The sequence below is a fragment of the Eleutherodactylus coqui genome, chromosome 3 (assembly GCF_035609145.1).
Source record: "Eleutherodactylus coqui strain aEleCoq1 chromosome 3, aEleCoq1.hap1, whole genome shotgun sequence".
Classification (NCBI taxonomy): Eukaryota; Metazoa; Chordata; class Amphibia; order Anura; family Eleutherodactylidae; genus Eleutherodactylus; species Eleutherodactylus coqui.
In genome coordinates, this window is record NC_089839.1 from 309,961,381 (window position 1) to 309,978,619 (window position 17,239).

The window sequence follows — 17,239 nt, forward strand, 5'->3', positions numbered from 1 at the left end:
TACCTATTCAAGTGAATGAGACTCTGCCTGCAGTACCAGCCTGTGCCACTGCGCAGCATACAGCACCATTAGGCATGAAAAGAATTGGGAATAAGGCACAACTGGATAATTGTAGAACGTACAGATATGTGGAAGTATTGGGTCAATGACTGCTTATTGGCATTATCAACATATATACACAGTTTGAAGCAGGTGCACCTCTTCTTCAGTTGTTGCTGGGGGATGTAGTTTTGTTTAATATTGAAACTGCCCCCTTTTAATGCATTATATGGATATAGTCCTAAGCGGCTGCTCTTCATCTAGAATAGACTGCTTACTGCTGGCTGAGGGTTGCGGGGGGCTAAAGAGCTGTTCATGATGCGTTAACAGGAAATGTCCAGCTTTCATCATGTTTGGATGCAGCCGTTCCAGTCTACACTAAAGTACATCCCGGCCATTACTGACATTTGCCTTTCAAAAGCGTCTGGCTAGTAATACCAACGACCAGAAGTTGAGCCAATAGTTGGGCAGATCTGTGCGCTCTGCAGTATCATCAGGTTCTACCTTATTCCCAATTCTTCTCTCTCCTACTGGTGGCATTAGAGAGGTCTGTGTCGGTGGTTTTGGCGGTACTTGGGTTGACGGCACCCGTTAGACTGTCTAAGGGGAAAAACTCACATTAGAAACTTCCCAGAGAATTTTTTTTTATTCTACTCATTTCCTACAGGGGGCGCTGCACTCCTTTTGTCCACGCTCTGCTTCCTCCCAAGAGTGGCACAACCCTTTTAAAGGGCCAGAGGCTTGTGGGATTTCCTCATTGCTGCAGGTATTAGTCCAGATTACACCAGAAAACCGCATTGGTGGCGCAAAGAATGCAAAACCGTATTTAGACACTTTCAGAATTGTCTACAAAGAAAAAAGTGAAGGGGCCCTAAATTACACCAAAAAATTTGGCATAAATTTAGCCAACTAATAGGCAGTCTGAACGTAGACAAAACCTTACAGTTCAATAAGTGCCACAACCCCCGGGCCCATCTGGTGCATTAAGATGGAGCAAACTTGGACTAGACAGACACTTAGTAGATGAGCCCCGTGTGTTTTCTCTTGATAGCCCTTTATTACACCCCCAGACATCGCAGGCGCCCATTACCCAAGTACAGAGCTACGTAACTCCTCTGCGCTCCCAACAACCTCTTCTGTTTATCTGTGATGGCCGACTATACAAGGACCAAGTCTTGCTGCTTTAAGGTTCATGGTTTCTGTAACATTGGACCCCGGGCTGTAAGCTTTAGGTACATCACTGCCTTCATTCCACTCTCAGACAATTCTAGTTTTTAATTTGCGCTAAAGCTTTAGGGTCACTTCTTGTTGCTGGACAACATCCTTTAATAGGGCGGTCTTAGTAAAATAATGGAGCCTTAGTGCCCGTGCAGCCCTCGTGTTTGGTGACCGACGACATCACAGGATGTCAGGGGGATGGCGCTTTCTCCTGGCCTCGGCACTCGCATCCTGAGCACCATTGGACAGAAGTTTAGGAAGCTGATGCTGCAGCGATCACCTGATTGACTCATACACTCTTCAGGGTGAGGAGTTGTCCCCAAGCACTCTTAGAGTGCTAGCCAAGTAGGTAGACAAGCCAGCAATACATCCTCATCTGAAGCTACCCTTCCTTTGTCCGGAACTCCCATAGCGCCATTACTAGGGACGAAAAACATGCAGTGTGGATTTTCTGCTGAATGCCAAGTGCCACAACCATGAGCTACCTGCAATAGCCACTTCTGAACCCTCCCAGCACGGTGCTGATCGCGGGTCCGGATATTACAAGATTCATAGTGACACAACAAAACCTCTTAAGCTCATATGGGGAACCCTTGGCATCCCACTCTGGATGGGAGCAGCTTAACAAGACGTCACAACACACCATATAGTCCGGATCCATCAACGACAGGTCAATACAAGACGCCCATAAAAAGCTTTATTATAGAAAAATGTCAATTTGTTCTGTACACTAATATTTACACAGGAAGCAGCTATAACATGTAGTCTCCGTCAGGTATTCTCCTTGTCCTCCAGGTAGGAATCCAAACTTGTCTGAAATAGGAAAGATACTCCTGTTAGAAATGGCCTCATATAGGCGGCACCGATGTAAAGAGAAACAAACTGGAAATTGGCATCAACTACTACTTAGGAATAGGAGAAAACCAATGGGGCTCAATAAGCACTTTTTGCTGTTTTAATTTTCCCTTTTACATTTTTAAACTACTAAAACAAGAAAGAAGCAAAGAAGCACTAAAACCTAGAAAAAAATAAAACTACATAAAAAGCAGCAAAGATGGAGAGAGATTTATAGTAAAACGAACCTTAAACTGTTCAGCTATATAAATAGTAAAAAGATTAATACTGAAAATGTTGGCCCTTTAAAAAAAAAATAAATAAAAGTAGGAAAAAATTGTAGAGGGTGATGAGAAAAATCAATTCAATAGCTTTTTCTCCAGTACATTCACAGAGGAGAATGAAATGCAGAGTGATAAAGTAAACTCTCCACTAAATGTCACAAGTCGAACCCAGGAAAGTGCAGAGCTGTCATCAAAAGATTAAAACAGACAAACTGCTGGTCCCAATGACATACACCCCCGGGTTGTAAGGGAATTAAGTAATGTGATCAACCACTGCCTTATATTTAAAGGGGTTGTCCCGCGCCGAAACGGGTTTTTTTTTCTCAACAGCCCCCCCGTTCGGCGCGAGACAACCCCGATGCAGGGGTTAAACAAGAACACCGGACAGCACTTACCTGAATCCCGGCGCTCCGGTGACTTCTTACTTACCGGTTGAAGATGGCCGCCGGGATCTTCTCCCTCGGTGGACCGCAGGGCTTCTGTGCGGTCCATTGCCGATTCCAGCCTCCTGATTGGCTGGAATCGGCACGTGACGGGACGGAGCTGATCTCCGGCACGAGCTGGCCCATTGAGAAAAGAAGAAGACCCGGACTGCGCAAGCGCGTCTAATTTGGAGCTTAGACGCTGAAAATTAGGCGGCTCCATGGAAACGAGGACGCTAGCAACGGAACAGGTAAGTGAAAAATTTCTTATAACTTCTGTATGGCTCATAATTAATGCACGATGTACATTACAAAGTGCATTAATATGGCCATACAGAAGTGTATAACCCCACTTGCTGCCGCGGGACAACCCCTTTAAGGACTATGGTGACGGTCGGTTCAACTGGATTGGAGAGTAGTCAGCGTGGGGTCGATATTCAAAAAGGCGTCAGTTACTAGTAGGATAACCCAGGGGACAGTATTGGGCCCTGTTTAATGTATTTATTAATGACCTATTAGAAGGATTGTAAGTAAAAGGTCAATATTTGCAGATCATTATTACTTTATATCATTTTCTAACACAACAGAGAACAGAATACAGCTGTAAGAGAATCGGGATAAGTTTGGGACAAAAAAGTGGCAAATAAGGTCTAATACTGATAAATGTGCAGTTCTGCACACGGGCAGGAAATACATGTCACCATTACACACTAAATGGCAAACACAGATATGGAGAAGGACTTGGTGATTTTAGTTAACTGAAAGTTTATCTGAAGCAACCCGTGTCAGGCGGCTGCTGCCAGGGCAAAAAGGATCAAAGGATGCATTAAAAGCAGTCATGGGGCGCATGACGAGAACATTGTTCTTCCTCTTTACAAGTCATACATGGAATATTGTGGACAGTTTTAAGTACCATTACTCAAGAAAATATTTTAGAGCTTGAGGGGGGAGGGGGGGGGAGCAACTAAGGTAATAAATGAAATTAGCGGATTACAATAGCCACAGAGATTACCAAAATTTGGATTAGTTAAAAAGAAACAGTTCTATTCTTGTACATTAGGGGGCACTATTATAATAGTTATATTCTTGTACATAGGGGGCACTACTAAAGTAGTGCCCCCTATGTACAAGAATATCACTACTATAATAGTGCCCCCTATGTACAAGAATATCACTACTACAATACTGCCCCCTATGTACAAGAATATAACTACTATAATACTGCCTCCTATGTACAAGAATATAACTACTATAATACTGCCCCCTATGTACAAGAATATAACTACTATAATACTGCCCCCTATGTACAAGAATATAACTACTATAATACTGCCCCCTATGTACAAGAATATAACTACTATAATACTGCCCCCTATGTACAAGAATATAACTACTATAATACTACCCCCTATATACAAGAATATAACTACTATAATACTGCCCCCTATATACAAGAATATAACTACTATAATACTGCCCCCTATGTACAAGAATATAACTACTATAATACTGCCCCCTATGTACAAGAATATAACTACTATAATACTGCCCCCTATGTACAAGAATATAACAACTATAATACTGCCCCCTATATACAAGAATATAACTACTATAATACTGCCCCCTATGTACAAGAATATAACTACTATAATACTGCCCCCTATGTACAAGAATATAACTACTATAATACTGCCCCCTATATACAAGAATATAACTACTATAATACTGCCCCCTATGTACAAGAATATAACTACTATAATACAGCCTCCTGTGTGCAAGAATATAACTACTATAATACTGCCCCCTATGTACAAGAATATAACTACTATAATACTGCCCCCTATGTACAAGAATATAACTACTATAATACTGCCCCCTATGTACAAGAATATAACTACTATAATACTGCCCCCTATGTACAAGAATATAACAACTATAATACTGCCCCCTATATACAAGAATATAACTACTATAATACTGCCCCCTATGTACAAGAATATAACTACTATAATACTACCCCCTATATACAAGAATATAACTACTATAATACTGCCCCCTATATACAAGAATATAACTACTATAATACTGCCCCCTATGTACAAGAATATAACTACTATAATACTGCCCCCTATGTACAAGAATATAACTACTATAATACTGCCCCCTATGTACAAGAATATAACAACTATAATACTGCCCCCTATATACAAGAATATAACTACTATAATACTGCCCCCTATGTACAAGAATATAACTACTATAATACTGCCCCCTATGTACAAGAATATAACTACTATAATACTGCCCCCTATATACAAGAATATAACTACTATAATACTGCCCCCTATGTACAAGAATATAACTACTATAATACAGCCTCCTGTGTGCAAGAATATAACTACTATAATACTGCCCCCTATGTACAAGAATATAACTACTATAATACTGCCCCCTATGTACAAGAATATAACTACTATAATACTGCCCCCTATGTACACGAATATAACTACTATAATACTGCCCCCTATGTACAAGAATATAACAACTATAATACTGCCCCCTATATACAAGAATATAACTACTATAATACTGCCCCCTATGTACAAGAATATAACTACTATAATACTGCCCCCTATGTACAAGAATATAACTACTATAATACTGCCCCCTATATACAAGAATATAACTACTATAATACTGCCCCCTATGTACAAGAATATAACTACTATAATACAGCCTCCTGTGTGCAAGAATATAACTACTATAATACTGCTCCCTATGTACAAGAATATAACTACTATAATACTGCCCCCTATGTACAAGAATATAACTACTATAATACTGCTCCTATGTACAACAATATAACTACTATAATACTGCCCTCTATGTACAAGAATATAACTACTATAATACTGCCCGCTATGTACAAGAATATAACTACTATAATACTGCCCCCTATGTACAAGAATATAACTACTATAATACTGCCCTCTATGTACAAGAATATAACCACTATAATACTGCCCCCTATGTACAAGAATATAACTACTATAATACTGCCCTCTATGTACAAGAATATAACTACTATAATACTGCCCGCTATGTACAAGAATATAACTACTATAATACTGCCTCCTATGTATAAGAATATAACTACTATAATACTGCCTCCTATGTACAAGAATATATCTACTATAATACTGCCTCCTATGTACAAGAATATAACTACTATAATACTGCCCTCTATGTACAAGAATATAACCACTATAATACTGCCCCCTATGTACAAGAATATAACTACTATAATACTGCCCCCTATGTACAAGAGTATAACTACTATAATACTGCACCTTATGTACAAGAATATAACTACTATAATACTCCTCCCTATGTACAAGAATATAACTACTATAATACTGCCTCCTATGTACAAGAATATAACTACTATAATACTGCCCCCTATGTACAAGAATATAACTACTATAATACTGCCTCCTATGTACAAGAATATAACTACTATAATACTGACCCCCATGTACAAGAATATAACTACTATAATACTGCCCCCCTATGTACAAGAATATAACTACTATAATACCGCCCTCTAGGATGCATCTTCCTCCTCACTCACCTGGCACAGCACTCGCTCCTTCTTGAGTCTGGCGTAGAATTGGAGCACGTAGGGATTCGCATTTACAGCCTTTGGGTCAAAATCCATCACTCGAAGCCCCTCTAAGCTGCGAGCTCTGGAGAGCGCTACATATGCCTGGCCGCTCTCAAACACGCGCGACAGGGAGATCTCCACGCAGTCCAGCGTCATCCCCTGCAGGACAGGAAGGACCAGTTAGACGCCGGCCGTTTGGCATCACATAAGTTACCTGGGGTGGGGGGAGGGGACGTACCTGACTCTTGTGTATGGAAATGGCCCACGCCAGCTTCAGAGGTAGCTGCTGCCGGCTCAGGTAGATGCCGCCGTGAGCTTTAATGACCCAGCGCTCCTGCTTCATCACCTCGGTGACTCCACACAGGAAACGCACTTTGGGCAAAGCTGAAGAGAATATGCAAGAAGTTATGTATGGAAGGCATCACCAGAAGACTTACAGTCACATATAGGATGTCTACATGACAGATCCACACATCTATGGTATATGGGACCAGATTACCAGCCCCTCCCCCACTGCGGTAAAGTTACCCCCAATCATATTTGATGGACTGCATCAACAGTCACAAGACTGATGGCACTTATAGCTGTTATCAGCAACTTAACACCCGAAGTAATTAAAATAACCTTGAGAATAAAAGTTTCTTATCTGAAGAAACAATGACTTTACCTCAAGAAGCCATCAAACCCTCGTCAGGAATGTGGTACCAGGATAAATGCTACTAACGATGATGAGAACTATCTGAGGTCTAAACAATTTAACAGCGCATAGCAACCCAAGACAGGGGAGTCATAAGACGGGGTTCTTAAATAGACAAGTGACCATTTAGACGGAAATTACTCACCCAAGCCTTGGCATGCAGAATGTCAGACGCACAATGGGGGAGGGGAGAATAGACCTAACCTTGTTTTGCTGCAGCAAGTCCCCATTGTTTGCATCCGCCAAACCGCAATGCCCGTCGGTTGGATTCGTATTTCCAAAGATCACTTGTCAATTCCGAGGTCGGGCGCTAGAGGTTATGGGAATAAATATCATGTTCCGTGTAATTCACGGTCTGCTCCAAATTGGTTAGAATGAGAAGTAGCATGCCAATGTATCGGAGTCTGACGCCATGGTGGTCGTTCTCTAGTACACTTCACATCATAACGGTACAGATCTAGATGAACATGACCATATATACATGTACGCCCCAACATCATAACAACTCATGATTGGCTTAGTATGTAATGACTATGATTAACATGTTAACGCCCCAGATGTATGCAGCTACCAATCACGTCACCTCTACGGTGTTCATTCATTATCCAAGTAGCTTTTCCTCAGTGTATGAGGCCCCAGTGTTCTTTCTAGATAGGCATCTTGTGATTAAGATAGGTGTCTTGTAGCTCAACATTCTGCTTGCACATACAGGGGTATAATATTGAGCTCGTTAACCATTTAACTGCTAGATTATATAAAATATCAATCCTCGTTTATGGAACATTCCCCGGATAACCCATCACTTACGTCTTCCTGTTCCTTCAAACCCAACAACGACTCCTCGCGCTCCGTTCACCAAACCGCGGGCGACATCCAGATTCTTGGTCAGCATAACCTGCAGTGACATCAGCAGGGAATTAGGGGCGCTACAACGTAGTCTCTCCGTCCCATGTGGAGCTCATAATACCCTCATTGTCAGCCAGGTTTTCAGGATTTCCTCAGTATTGCGCAGGTGATGTGATTGTCGGAGCCTCAGACATTACCATGGGTATTTTTACTATAAGATATCCTGAAAACAGGGACCCCCCCCAACAGGTCATGAGGACTGACAGACTCATGATGTGTACTAATACAGTGATTGGCCAGGGCCGCCCATGTGAGCAGCGTGTAGGCTCTTCAATTACCTGATCACACTATGCATCGATAGTCCAACAAGCGGTGCGGCCATTTTTGTTTGTCCAGGGCCGGAGGGTCGCCTTAACTATAAGGGGTATTCCAGGACATTTTAAAAACTCACTTTTGAGGTCGACAGGTCATCAATAGGTGATCAGCAGTGATCCGTCGCTTGGCTACCTGTCAATCACAGATACCCAGAGCGGCTTTTGCTATAGTCAGCGGAAGCAGAAAGTGCTGACCATAGTGCAGCGGCCTGGGTTGGTATTGCATTAAAGTTAATGGGGAGCTGCGCTGCAATACCACCCTGGGCCACTGTGCTATGGTCAGCGCTCTCTGCTCTCTCTCCTGGTGCCTCAGTTGCTATGTTTAGCAATCAGCTGATCAGCAGGGATCCAAGCGGCAGGTCACTGTCAATCATCTATTGATGTCCCGGAATACCCCTTTAAACTAGAATAAGCCTCTGCCCCTCTGTGTGTAGTTCGATCTCTTAGAACTCCTCCCACAACCTGGAGCCAAATGCAAAATTCCCATTGGTTGGACACTTTAGCGCCTCCCCTGCGGACACGGCTCCAGGATCTGCCCTTGCAGGCTTTGCTTTTCCCCCTCACCTGAGTTCCTTTCTTCAGCAGGATCTGCTCCCCAACAGGACACTGCAGGTTCACCGTCTTCACCAGCATGGGGTCGCTGTCCAGGGCGTCGTACTTGTGCATCTCCCCTGCGGCACAAAACACCTCATATCACCACAACCGACGGGCCACCCAACATACAGATGAGGAAGGGGGGACCCTCCCTCCCCGCAGACTTATTGGGGAAGACCATTTCCAGTGCCGGTTTCAGAATAATTTCGTGGGCACCGCCTCCTATTTTAGGTTAGTCTCTGCTCCTCCGTGCGCCGACACAGAAAGGTACATGAGCCAGGAGCAGCCGCAGACCTCGATGGGATTTACACCAGTTCCTGGCATAAATTACATACAAGTCTGTCGGTCCGGGGCGGCCGTGTCAACTTTACGTGAAAGTGGAGCGGCCGGCGCAGAGGGCAGAAAAGTCCCAAAGTTTCTGCATAAGTGGAATGCGCGCAAAAATGTGCTACTTTTCTATGCCAGAACTGTGTGTGCGGACCCTCGGAAACGGCCGACTGTTGTAATGTGTGCAGAATACAACGCTGCGAGGGATTTGGATTAAAAATGTATCGTTTTCTGTATTCAGCTCCTGTGCAGGCTCATGTGTTACTATGGTTACAGGCAAAAAAGTAACCTTGTATAGCTCACAGTTTTGCTTCTCTTCTACAGAGGATAAAACAGGGGAAAAAAAAACTACACAGCCTGTTGGAAAACTTCCGACAGATGACTCCTTTCAGCTTTCTCTCCCCCTCGGTGTGATGTGACCCGTATCTGTACAATCCCATTGGAAAGCAGGCTGAAGGCTTTTAGGATGGAAAATTTGAACAAAACTGCAATAATGTTCTGTGAATCTGCACCCCCTAACACTAATACTTTGCTGATGCCCCCGTTGGCTTTATGACGGCATTCACTCTTCTTGGCTCGGTGTCCATCAGCAGGGCACATCCTGACTTGATGATCTTTGCCCACTCTTGCTTGCAAAAGTGCTCCAAATCCGTCAGATTGCACCTCATGTGTAGCGCCCTCTTCAGGTCACCCACAGATCCTCAGTGGGGTTTAGACCTGAGCTGTGGCTGGGCCATTCCAGGACGGATCCTCTTCCGGTGAAGCCGTTCTCCTGGTGATTTGTCCGTCTGCTTCGGGTCATTGTTGTGCTGAAAGGGGAAATTCCTCTTAATCTTCAGCTTTTTAGCAGAGGACTGATTTTGGGCTAAAATAGTCGGATATTTGGGAAGGTCCATAATCCCCTCCATCTGCACTGAAGCCCCAGTTCCAGCAGCAGAACAGCCCCGACATAACGCTGCCCCCACCATCCTCACTGCGGGTTGGGGGGGCTTCTGGTGCCGGCAGGGTTTTACACCAAACATCTTCTGAAATCATGGCCACCAAGTTTCCCCTCAGACAGAAGACGTTCTCCAGACTTCTGGCGGACAAGATGGAGGTTTTCGTAAAACATGGCCGGGCTTCTGTCTTGCCACGCCACCCCACCAGACAGGACAAATGTAGAACACGCAGATGGTTGTCACATGACTACACAACCAGGACTGCTGAAACTCCTGCAGCTCCTCTAATGTTGCTGTCGGCCTCTTGGCCACAATCATCTTCTGGTCTTTTCATCACTTTCTGAGGGCCGTCCAGTTCTTGGTGCTGTCACCGTTAGGCCATTAATCCCCTTCTTGCTGACGGTCTTCCCTGTGCCCCATGGTATATGTAATGTCTTGGCCCCCCTTCTCCTGACTGACACCTTCCAACAATCAGACTCCTATGACATGCTGTAAGATCTCTATGGACCAACTAAGAAAATGTCTGGGAAATCCTAGAAGAGCCGAACTTTATATGGGGACCCAGAATCCCTGTAAGTAACGGCAGCGGAGTGCAGACTGCTACCTATCAGGAGGTTACATGTGATTGGCTAATGCTGAACACAACCACACCCCCAGATATAAGCGGGTGTGAACACTTATGCAACCACAGGATTTAGTTTTGTTAGTTTTCCACCACAAGCGATCTCCGTTTTCCGTGGAGTCGCACAGATGACATCGAATCACACGGAGGGGAAATCCGAAAGGATTCCTGTTTGTTGGATCTCTAACCTAAAATCCGCCGGGACGCTTGTTAAAGCGCCATTTTATATCCACCGCACATTCTACTCATTCACTGAGGTGTCTGCAGTTCTTAGCCGGCGAATACGTAGAGTATTTGCGGATGAACGACAACGCATTTCCGGCTTGCGCTTTCTTTGCGTGTATTAGTGGCATTTTTCCGGCACGGCCCGTTTCAATCCATATCACAGACCAAAGGTTGCCCATTGAAGTCTATGAGAGCGGAGAAGGCAGTAGAGTAACACTTCTGATCAAAGAGCATGCCCAGCCTCCTTAAAATACTGTATATCTATATTTACTAATTACACTCTGACAACCCCTTTAACAGGGACGCGGCGGGCGCCGTCCATACCAGGGAGTTGCTGTAATCGCCGCTCGTTCGTCACATCCACGTCGTCCTTGTGAGTGCACAGCCGCGTCGCCAGGATCCCATCACGCTCAATCTTGTTGCTGGCGGTCAGCAGCAGCTGTCGGGTCACCTCCTCCGTGCATCTAGAGGAAATATCACAACAGCGGCAAGTTCAGTGTCCGGCGCAATTAAAGGGGTTGTCCAGGTTAGAAAAACTGCGCCACGGCTGTCCACAGGCCGCGAGAGATATTACAGCGTGGCAACTTACGGGGCAGAGCTGTAATTCCACATTCAGCCTGCGGACAGCTGTGGCGCCATTTCTGGAAGACAGCCACTAGGTTTTCTAATCTTGTACAACCCGCCAACCCCAGAGAGAGATAGGAGACAGCGGCAACGTGGACTCGTGGAGGACGCTCCCCGCACGTTATTGGCTTACCTGCCCAGACGAATCGACTGCAGCAGCGAGATGAACTTCTTGTCCGTCTGTCTCCGCACTTCTGTCAGCTCCATAGTCAGATGAATGCAGCGCCTCCAGCTTTTAGCCTGCGTGGAGCAGAAGACAAACATCCAGGTTACCGGCGCTGGGAGGGGGCGTGGCCTCTGGGAACCTCGTTGCAACAATGTTGCAGCCGCACGCACACAACGTTGCAAGTGTTGCAGCTGCACCTTTGGTCCTTCCATCTGATGGCTCCTCCCCCTTCAGTTCCAGATGTCACATTTATCAACCCTAAAGACCGGATATTCTGGACCACAATGCATCACTGCTCCATCATGGACGCCTCCCAGTGCGGCGCAACGCTGTGACCACCCTATGGAACAAGAGTCGCACCTGGAAGCAGAACTTGGTCTGACTTGAGGCTTGAGTCACCGGTGGAAGCTGCAGAAAGTCTCCACAAACGATGAGTTGGATCCCACCGAAGGGCTCATCGCGCCCGCGGACCACCCTGCCGGGGCGACATTACCAGTCAGTATCCAGCATTAACCCCTCTGCATATCAGAGCGGCAGTGGAAGAGCATCCATACCTGGCGACGGCCTCCAGCTTATCAAAGAATTCGCCTTCCACCATAGAGATCTCATCTATGATCAGGTGGCGGCAGCTTATCCAGTGCTGGCGGACCCCCGGCCTCCTGGCCAGCTCTATACACTGCTCCAGCGGAGCCTTCCCAGAACCGATCCCTAAAACAAGAGGAGTGTGGAGCAAAGCTGTAGACATGACAGGGAAAGGTCTGACCATGAGAGACTGGATGATAAAACCACCACCAGAGGGAGCTCACAGATGTATACAGAGCCCATTCTTATGTAATGAGCTCCCCCTAGTGGTGGCTGCAAACAGGGAGAATCTTATCATTTCACTCTAGTTTATTATTCTTCATGATGTAATTACACATCCCTCATCAGAAGCTCCTCACCTGCGAAGGCATGTAGTGTGGTGCCCCCGATGTGACAGGCTGCCACCCCAGTGCTTGCTGTGGCATAAGTGCTTTTAGGAGGGAGAGCCCCAACAATCCTCTTCAGCAGATAAGACTTCCCAGTGCCTGGAAAGGATAAGACATGAGCAGCGGCTCACCCACAGGGCGGCGCACGTCTACACATCACATAATAGAAGCAACTCAGGAAATAAGAATAATCAGTTCCTAATACTGAAGACCTCCATACTTTACACTGCAGGCTGCATGGAGAGAACCGAAGAGGGAGGTAGAATACAACCAAGATTATGAAGTTACTGATTAGATCACAAACCTGCGCTTCCCGTGAAGAACACATTCTTCCCACTGAGGATGGTGCCGAGAACTGCCGACTGCTGGGTGGAGAGCTGCAGCTGCCGCGGCATTGTCAGGGTGGGCTTTTTGCTGGGACGGAGCTCAGAAATCTGTGAATCAAATCAATCATTCATAACCAGTTCTGAGATGTCCTGTTAACTGGATGAGAACTGCAGTGTCACTCTTCACTGCAGTTCTGGCATTCTATTCATAAACTAGAAAGTAGAGGTTCAGCAGACTTCACTTCCTCCCAAAAGCAGAGCATCAAGTTGTGCAGGAACAAGAAACCTTGAAGTGAAGGTCACCCCCCAAAAATATTACATCCTGTATTATACTCCAGAGCTGCACTCACTGTTCTGCTGGTGGAGTCACTGTGTACATACATTACTTATCCTGTACTGATCCTGAGTTACATCCTGTATTATACTCCAGAGCTGCACTCACTATTCTGCTGGTGGTAGAGTGACTCCACCAGCAGAATAGTGAGCGTAGCTCTGCAGTATAATACAGGATGTTACTCAGGATCAGTACAGGATAAGCAATGCATGTACACAGTGACTCCACCAGCAGAATAGGGAGCGCATCTCCGGAGTATAATACACGATGTAACTCAGGGTCAGTACAGGATAAGTAATGTATGTACACAGTGACTCCACCAGCAGAATAGTGAGTGCAGCTCTGGAGAATAATACAGGATGTAACTCAGGATCAGTACAGGATACGTAATGTATCTACACAGTGACTCCACCAGCAGAATAGTGAGTGCAGCTCTGGGGTATAATACAGGATATAACTCAGGATCAGTACAGGATAAGTAATGTATGTACACAGTGACTCCACCAGCAGAATAGTGAGTGCGGCTCTGGAGTATAATACAGGATGTAACTCAGGATCAGTACAGGATAAGTAATGTATGTACACAGTGACTCCACCAGCAGAATAGTGAGTGCAGCTCTGGAGGATAATACAGGATGTAACTCAGGATCAGTACAGGATAAGTAATGCATGTACACAGTGACTCCACCAGCAGAATAGTGAGCGTAGCTCTGCAGTATAATACAGGATGTTACTCAGGATCAGTACAGGATAAGCAATGTATGTACACAGTGACTTCACCAGCAGAATAGGGAGTGCAGCTCTGGGATATAATACAGGATGTAACTCAGGATCAGTACAGGATAAGTAATGTGTGTACACAGTGACTCCACCAGCAGAATAGTGAGTGCAGCTCTGGAGAATAATACAGGATGTAACTCAGGAGCAGTACAGGATAAGTAATGTATGTACACAGTGACTCCACCAGCAGAATAGTGAGTGCAGCTCTGGAGTATAATACAGGAGGATCAGCAGAATACTTGGTACTTACCAGACTCTTCTCAGCTGATGCCGTCCTCGGCCGCTTCTGGTTACATTGGTTCGATGCGTTGGCTCCTCGGTTCTTGAGACCCTTCTCCTTCATGGGGGTCTGACTGTTGACTTTTGCTCGCATCTCGTTCGCCTGCTCCACGTCCTTCTTCTGCACCGGGCTGATGGTCTCGAACACACGTGGCAGCCCTGACAACAGCCGCATGCGCTCATTCACCGGCTTCTCGCCCTTCGCCGCCTCGTGTTTTATCATCAGGGTTTTCATGAAGTGCTTCAGCCGGTCGGCGGGGCAGTTGGAGATCAGCAGCTGCACGTTGTCCGGTCGGAGCACGATGGAGCTCTTGCCATCTTGGATGAAGCGTGTGAAGATCTGGATGTCCTTCAGGATGAAGTTCTGGGGTAACTTGCCGTCGCTGACCTTCAGCACCAGCTCACGGAACTCGTTGCGCCCCAGTGAGGTGAAGGCGTTCCGGATGACTTTACGTTTCATCGCCTGCCCTGATGCATTCAGATACTCGATGGCGACGCTGCTCTGGATCTCCGGGGACAAGTGATTGGCCGGATGCATGGTCCTGCAAAGGAGGAGAGTCGTGGTTACGGTCGTTGTCCAGTCTCCTGTAGAGTCTCCTCACAGAGCAATCCAGCTGGATAGAGGAAGCAGCAACCGAAATCACCATGCAGCCTGGAGTACGGGGGGGCTCTGATCTTCTGGGGTATCACACAGCCTCCTGTATTTAAATTGGTTGTCCAGTTGTAAACCATTGATGAACTATCTGCAGATAAGAACGGTCCACCCCTCTGATCAGCTGATTGCTGGGCGGTGCGCTCATGCATTGAACCGATTTCTACAGGAAGCAGACAGCTCAGTTCTTACTGCAGTGGCCAAGATTGGTATTACCATTGAGGTGAATAGATGCAATATTGAGCCTGGCCACTGCAGTGGAAACGAAGCAGTCTGCTTCCTGCATAAGGCCCCCTTGTCCACGGACATGTATTTGCCGGCGGTAAGCCGCCGGCGAATCATGCCGTCCGACGCTTTCCATAGCATTGCTATGGAAAGCGCTGGCACCTGTCCACGAGTGGAGAATCATTGCGATGCTCCGCTTGCGGCGGGCAATTCGCAGCATGCTGCGAATTGCCCCGATTCTCCACGGTCAGCCTGTCGGATAGGGCTGACCGGCGGAGAATCGGAAGCGGCTCCTGCTGCCGGGTGGCAGCTATCTGCCGCGGGACTTCGCAATACCCGTAGACAGGGGGCCTAAGTCAGCTCACTGTATGAGCGCACCGACTCCGTGAACAGCTGATCAGAGGTGGACTGGGCGGTGGTCCTACATCAATCCTGTGAATAAACCATGAATCGTTTACTACCGGACAGCCCCTATAAAGGCCGTGGCCACCTTCGGTGAAGGAGGTGGTGGTGGTCGGTCACAGGAGTACATTTGCGCCCGTAACATGCAGTGAATAGAACAGATTGGCTTCAATAGATTCGTTCACACGAGCGCAAATGTGTGAAAAAAAATTACGCGACCCGCCCCATCGTGTGCGCATTTACAAGAGCTGCTGACATCAATGGGCCTGCGGAAATGTACACAACATACGTAGAAAACCTGCGCAGTCACTGCCCATACACGCTCAATGTCAATGTGATGGTGTGCAGCCAAAAACAGGCAGGAGGGGGCAAAATACAGCGGTGAAAGCGCATTATGGGCACCTAAACGAACGGCTTACTTGTGCGGCCAAAATGTGCCGGCGCCGTGTGACCCCGACAGCCGCTTGTGTCCCGCAAAAAAATAAAAAAAAAACAGGAGATATATACGGTTTTCTTTTAACATTGCAGTCAATGAAAAGCGTGCAGCAGCGTACGGCGGATGAGGTCACACACCGAGCGGATCCCTTTTTTCCCTACTAGATCACAAAAAAAAAAAAAAAGTGTGGAGCTATAAAACGATTAGAAAAAAAAAAAAAAAAAAGAGTTTACAGCGAATACGTGAACTTTTCATCTACACCCCCCCCCCCCCTCCAAGAAGCGGAACCCAACATTTACCATAAATACAAGTAATCGTGCGCTTCCGGCTCATTGCCATCAGCGTCGGGGCAGAATAAGACACTGATTAGTCAGTCCCGCTGACTAATCGGACCCGTTCTGCCTATTTTGCCAGAATTCCCATGATGAAGCTGCGCCGCTCGCCGTCCTGTATCATCCGGTTTTCTAGCAGCAATCAGCACCGGAGGGTCCGGACAGAGCGGATGTGAACGGACGCTACGTGGATTACCCGCTTTTACACATTTTGTACATATCTCGCATACCTGTAAGTGTCCGTGTGAATAGAGCCCGTGGAGCAGCGGCTTCACCGCGTGTGCCGGCCCCTGCAGTCCGATGCCCGCAGCTCGGGTCGTCTCTGCTCGGCTCTCTCAACATCAACCTCTCAGCGTAAGTTCAAATTTGCCGGTAGGAAGAAGCAGCCAATCAGAATACGGACATTTAAAGAATTAGCCAATCGCGTTCCAGTGACGTCACGTCCGTTAGGAACGGAGTTGTTTAGTCACGTGACTTCTCCGGCATCCGAGGCGGCCATCTTCGCTATGGGAAAGTCCCCATTACCTTCTATACAACTCTTGGCAAAACGAATCCTCCTGCTTAGAGAACTCGGCAGACAAAGGACTAGAGCTTCGGCAGCGGCGGCGTCTTCTATATATTTACAGGCTGG

General features: G+C 46.3%; 1 protein-coding gene across 2 annotated transcripts; it reads right to left on the reverse strand.

Annotated features, from left to right (window-relative positions):
- Positions 1-1,928: 1,928 nt before the first annotated feature.
- On the reverse strand, positions 1,929-17,225 carry PIF1 (PIF1 5'-to-3' DNA helicase). 2 transcript variants are annotated; one of them, XM_066597887.1, is made up of 13 exons: positions 16,839-17,225; positions 14,533-15,103; positions 13,147-13,276; positions 12,816-12,941; positions 12,429-12,582; positions 12,235-12,349; positions 11,842-11,948; positions 11,409-11,548; positions 8,943-9,049; positions 7,966-8,053; positions 6,700-6,845; positions 6,429-6,620; positions 1,929-2,070 (listed from the first exon to the last, which is right to left on the reverse strand). In XM_066597887.1, the coding sequence occupies exons 2-13, from the start codon at positions 15,097-15,099 to the stop codon at positions 2,029-2,031; spliced, it is 1,914 nt and encodes a 637-aa protein (XP_066453984.1). In that variant the 5' UTR covers positions 15,100-15,103; positions 16,839-17,225; the 3' UTR covers positions 1,929-2,028. The 2 variants fall into 2 exon arrangements, with proteins under 2 accessions (XP_066453984.1, XP_066453985.1); XM_066597888.1 differs by lacking the exon at positions 16,839-17,225 and having other exon boundaries at positions 14,533-15,125.
- Between the last annotated feature and the right edge of the window lie 14 nt (positions 17,226-17,239).

Excerpts from the sequence above, each read along its gene's own strand:
- PIF1 (XM_066597887.1), bottom strand. The coding sequence starts at position 15,099 with ATGCATCCGGCCAATCACTTGTCCCCGGAGATCCAGAGCAGCGTCGCC. Across the intron at positions 11,949-12,234 it reads AGACCAAGTTCTGCTTCCAG|GCTAAAAGCTGGAGGCGCTG; the intron begins GTGCGACTCTTG and ends TGCTCCACGCAG. Across the intron at positions 11,549-11,841 it reads CAGTCGATTCGTCTGGGCAG|ATGCACGGAGGAGGTGACCC; the intron begins GTAAGCCAATAA and ends TATTTCCTCTAG.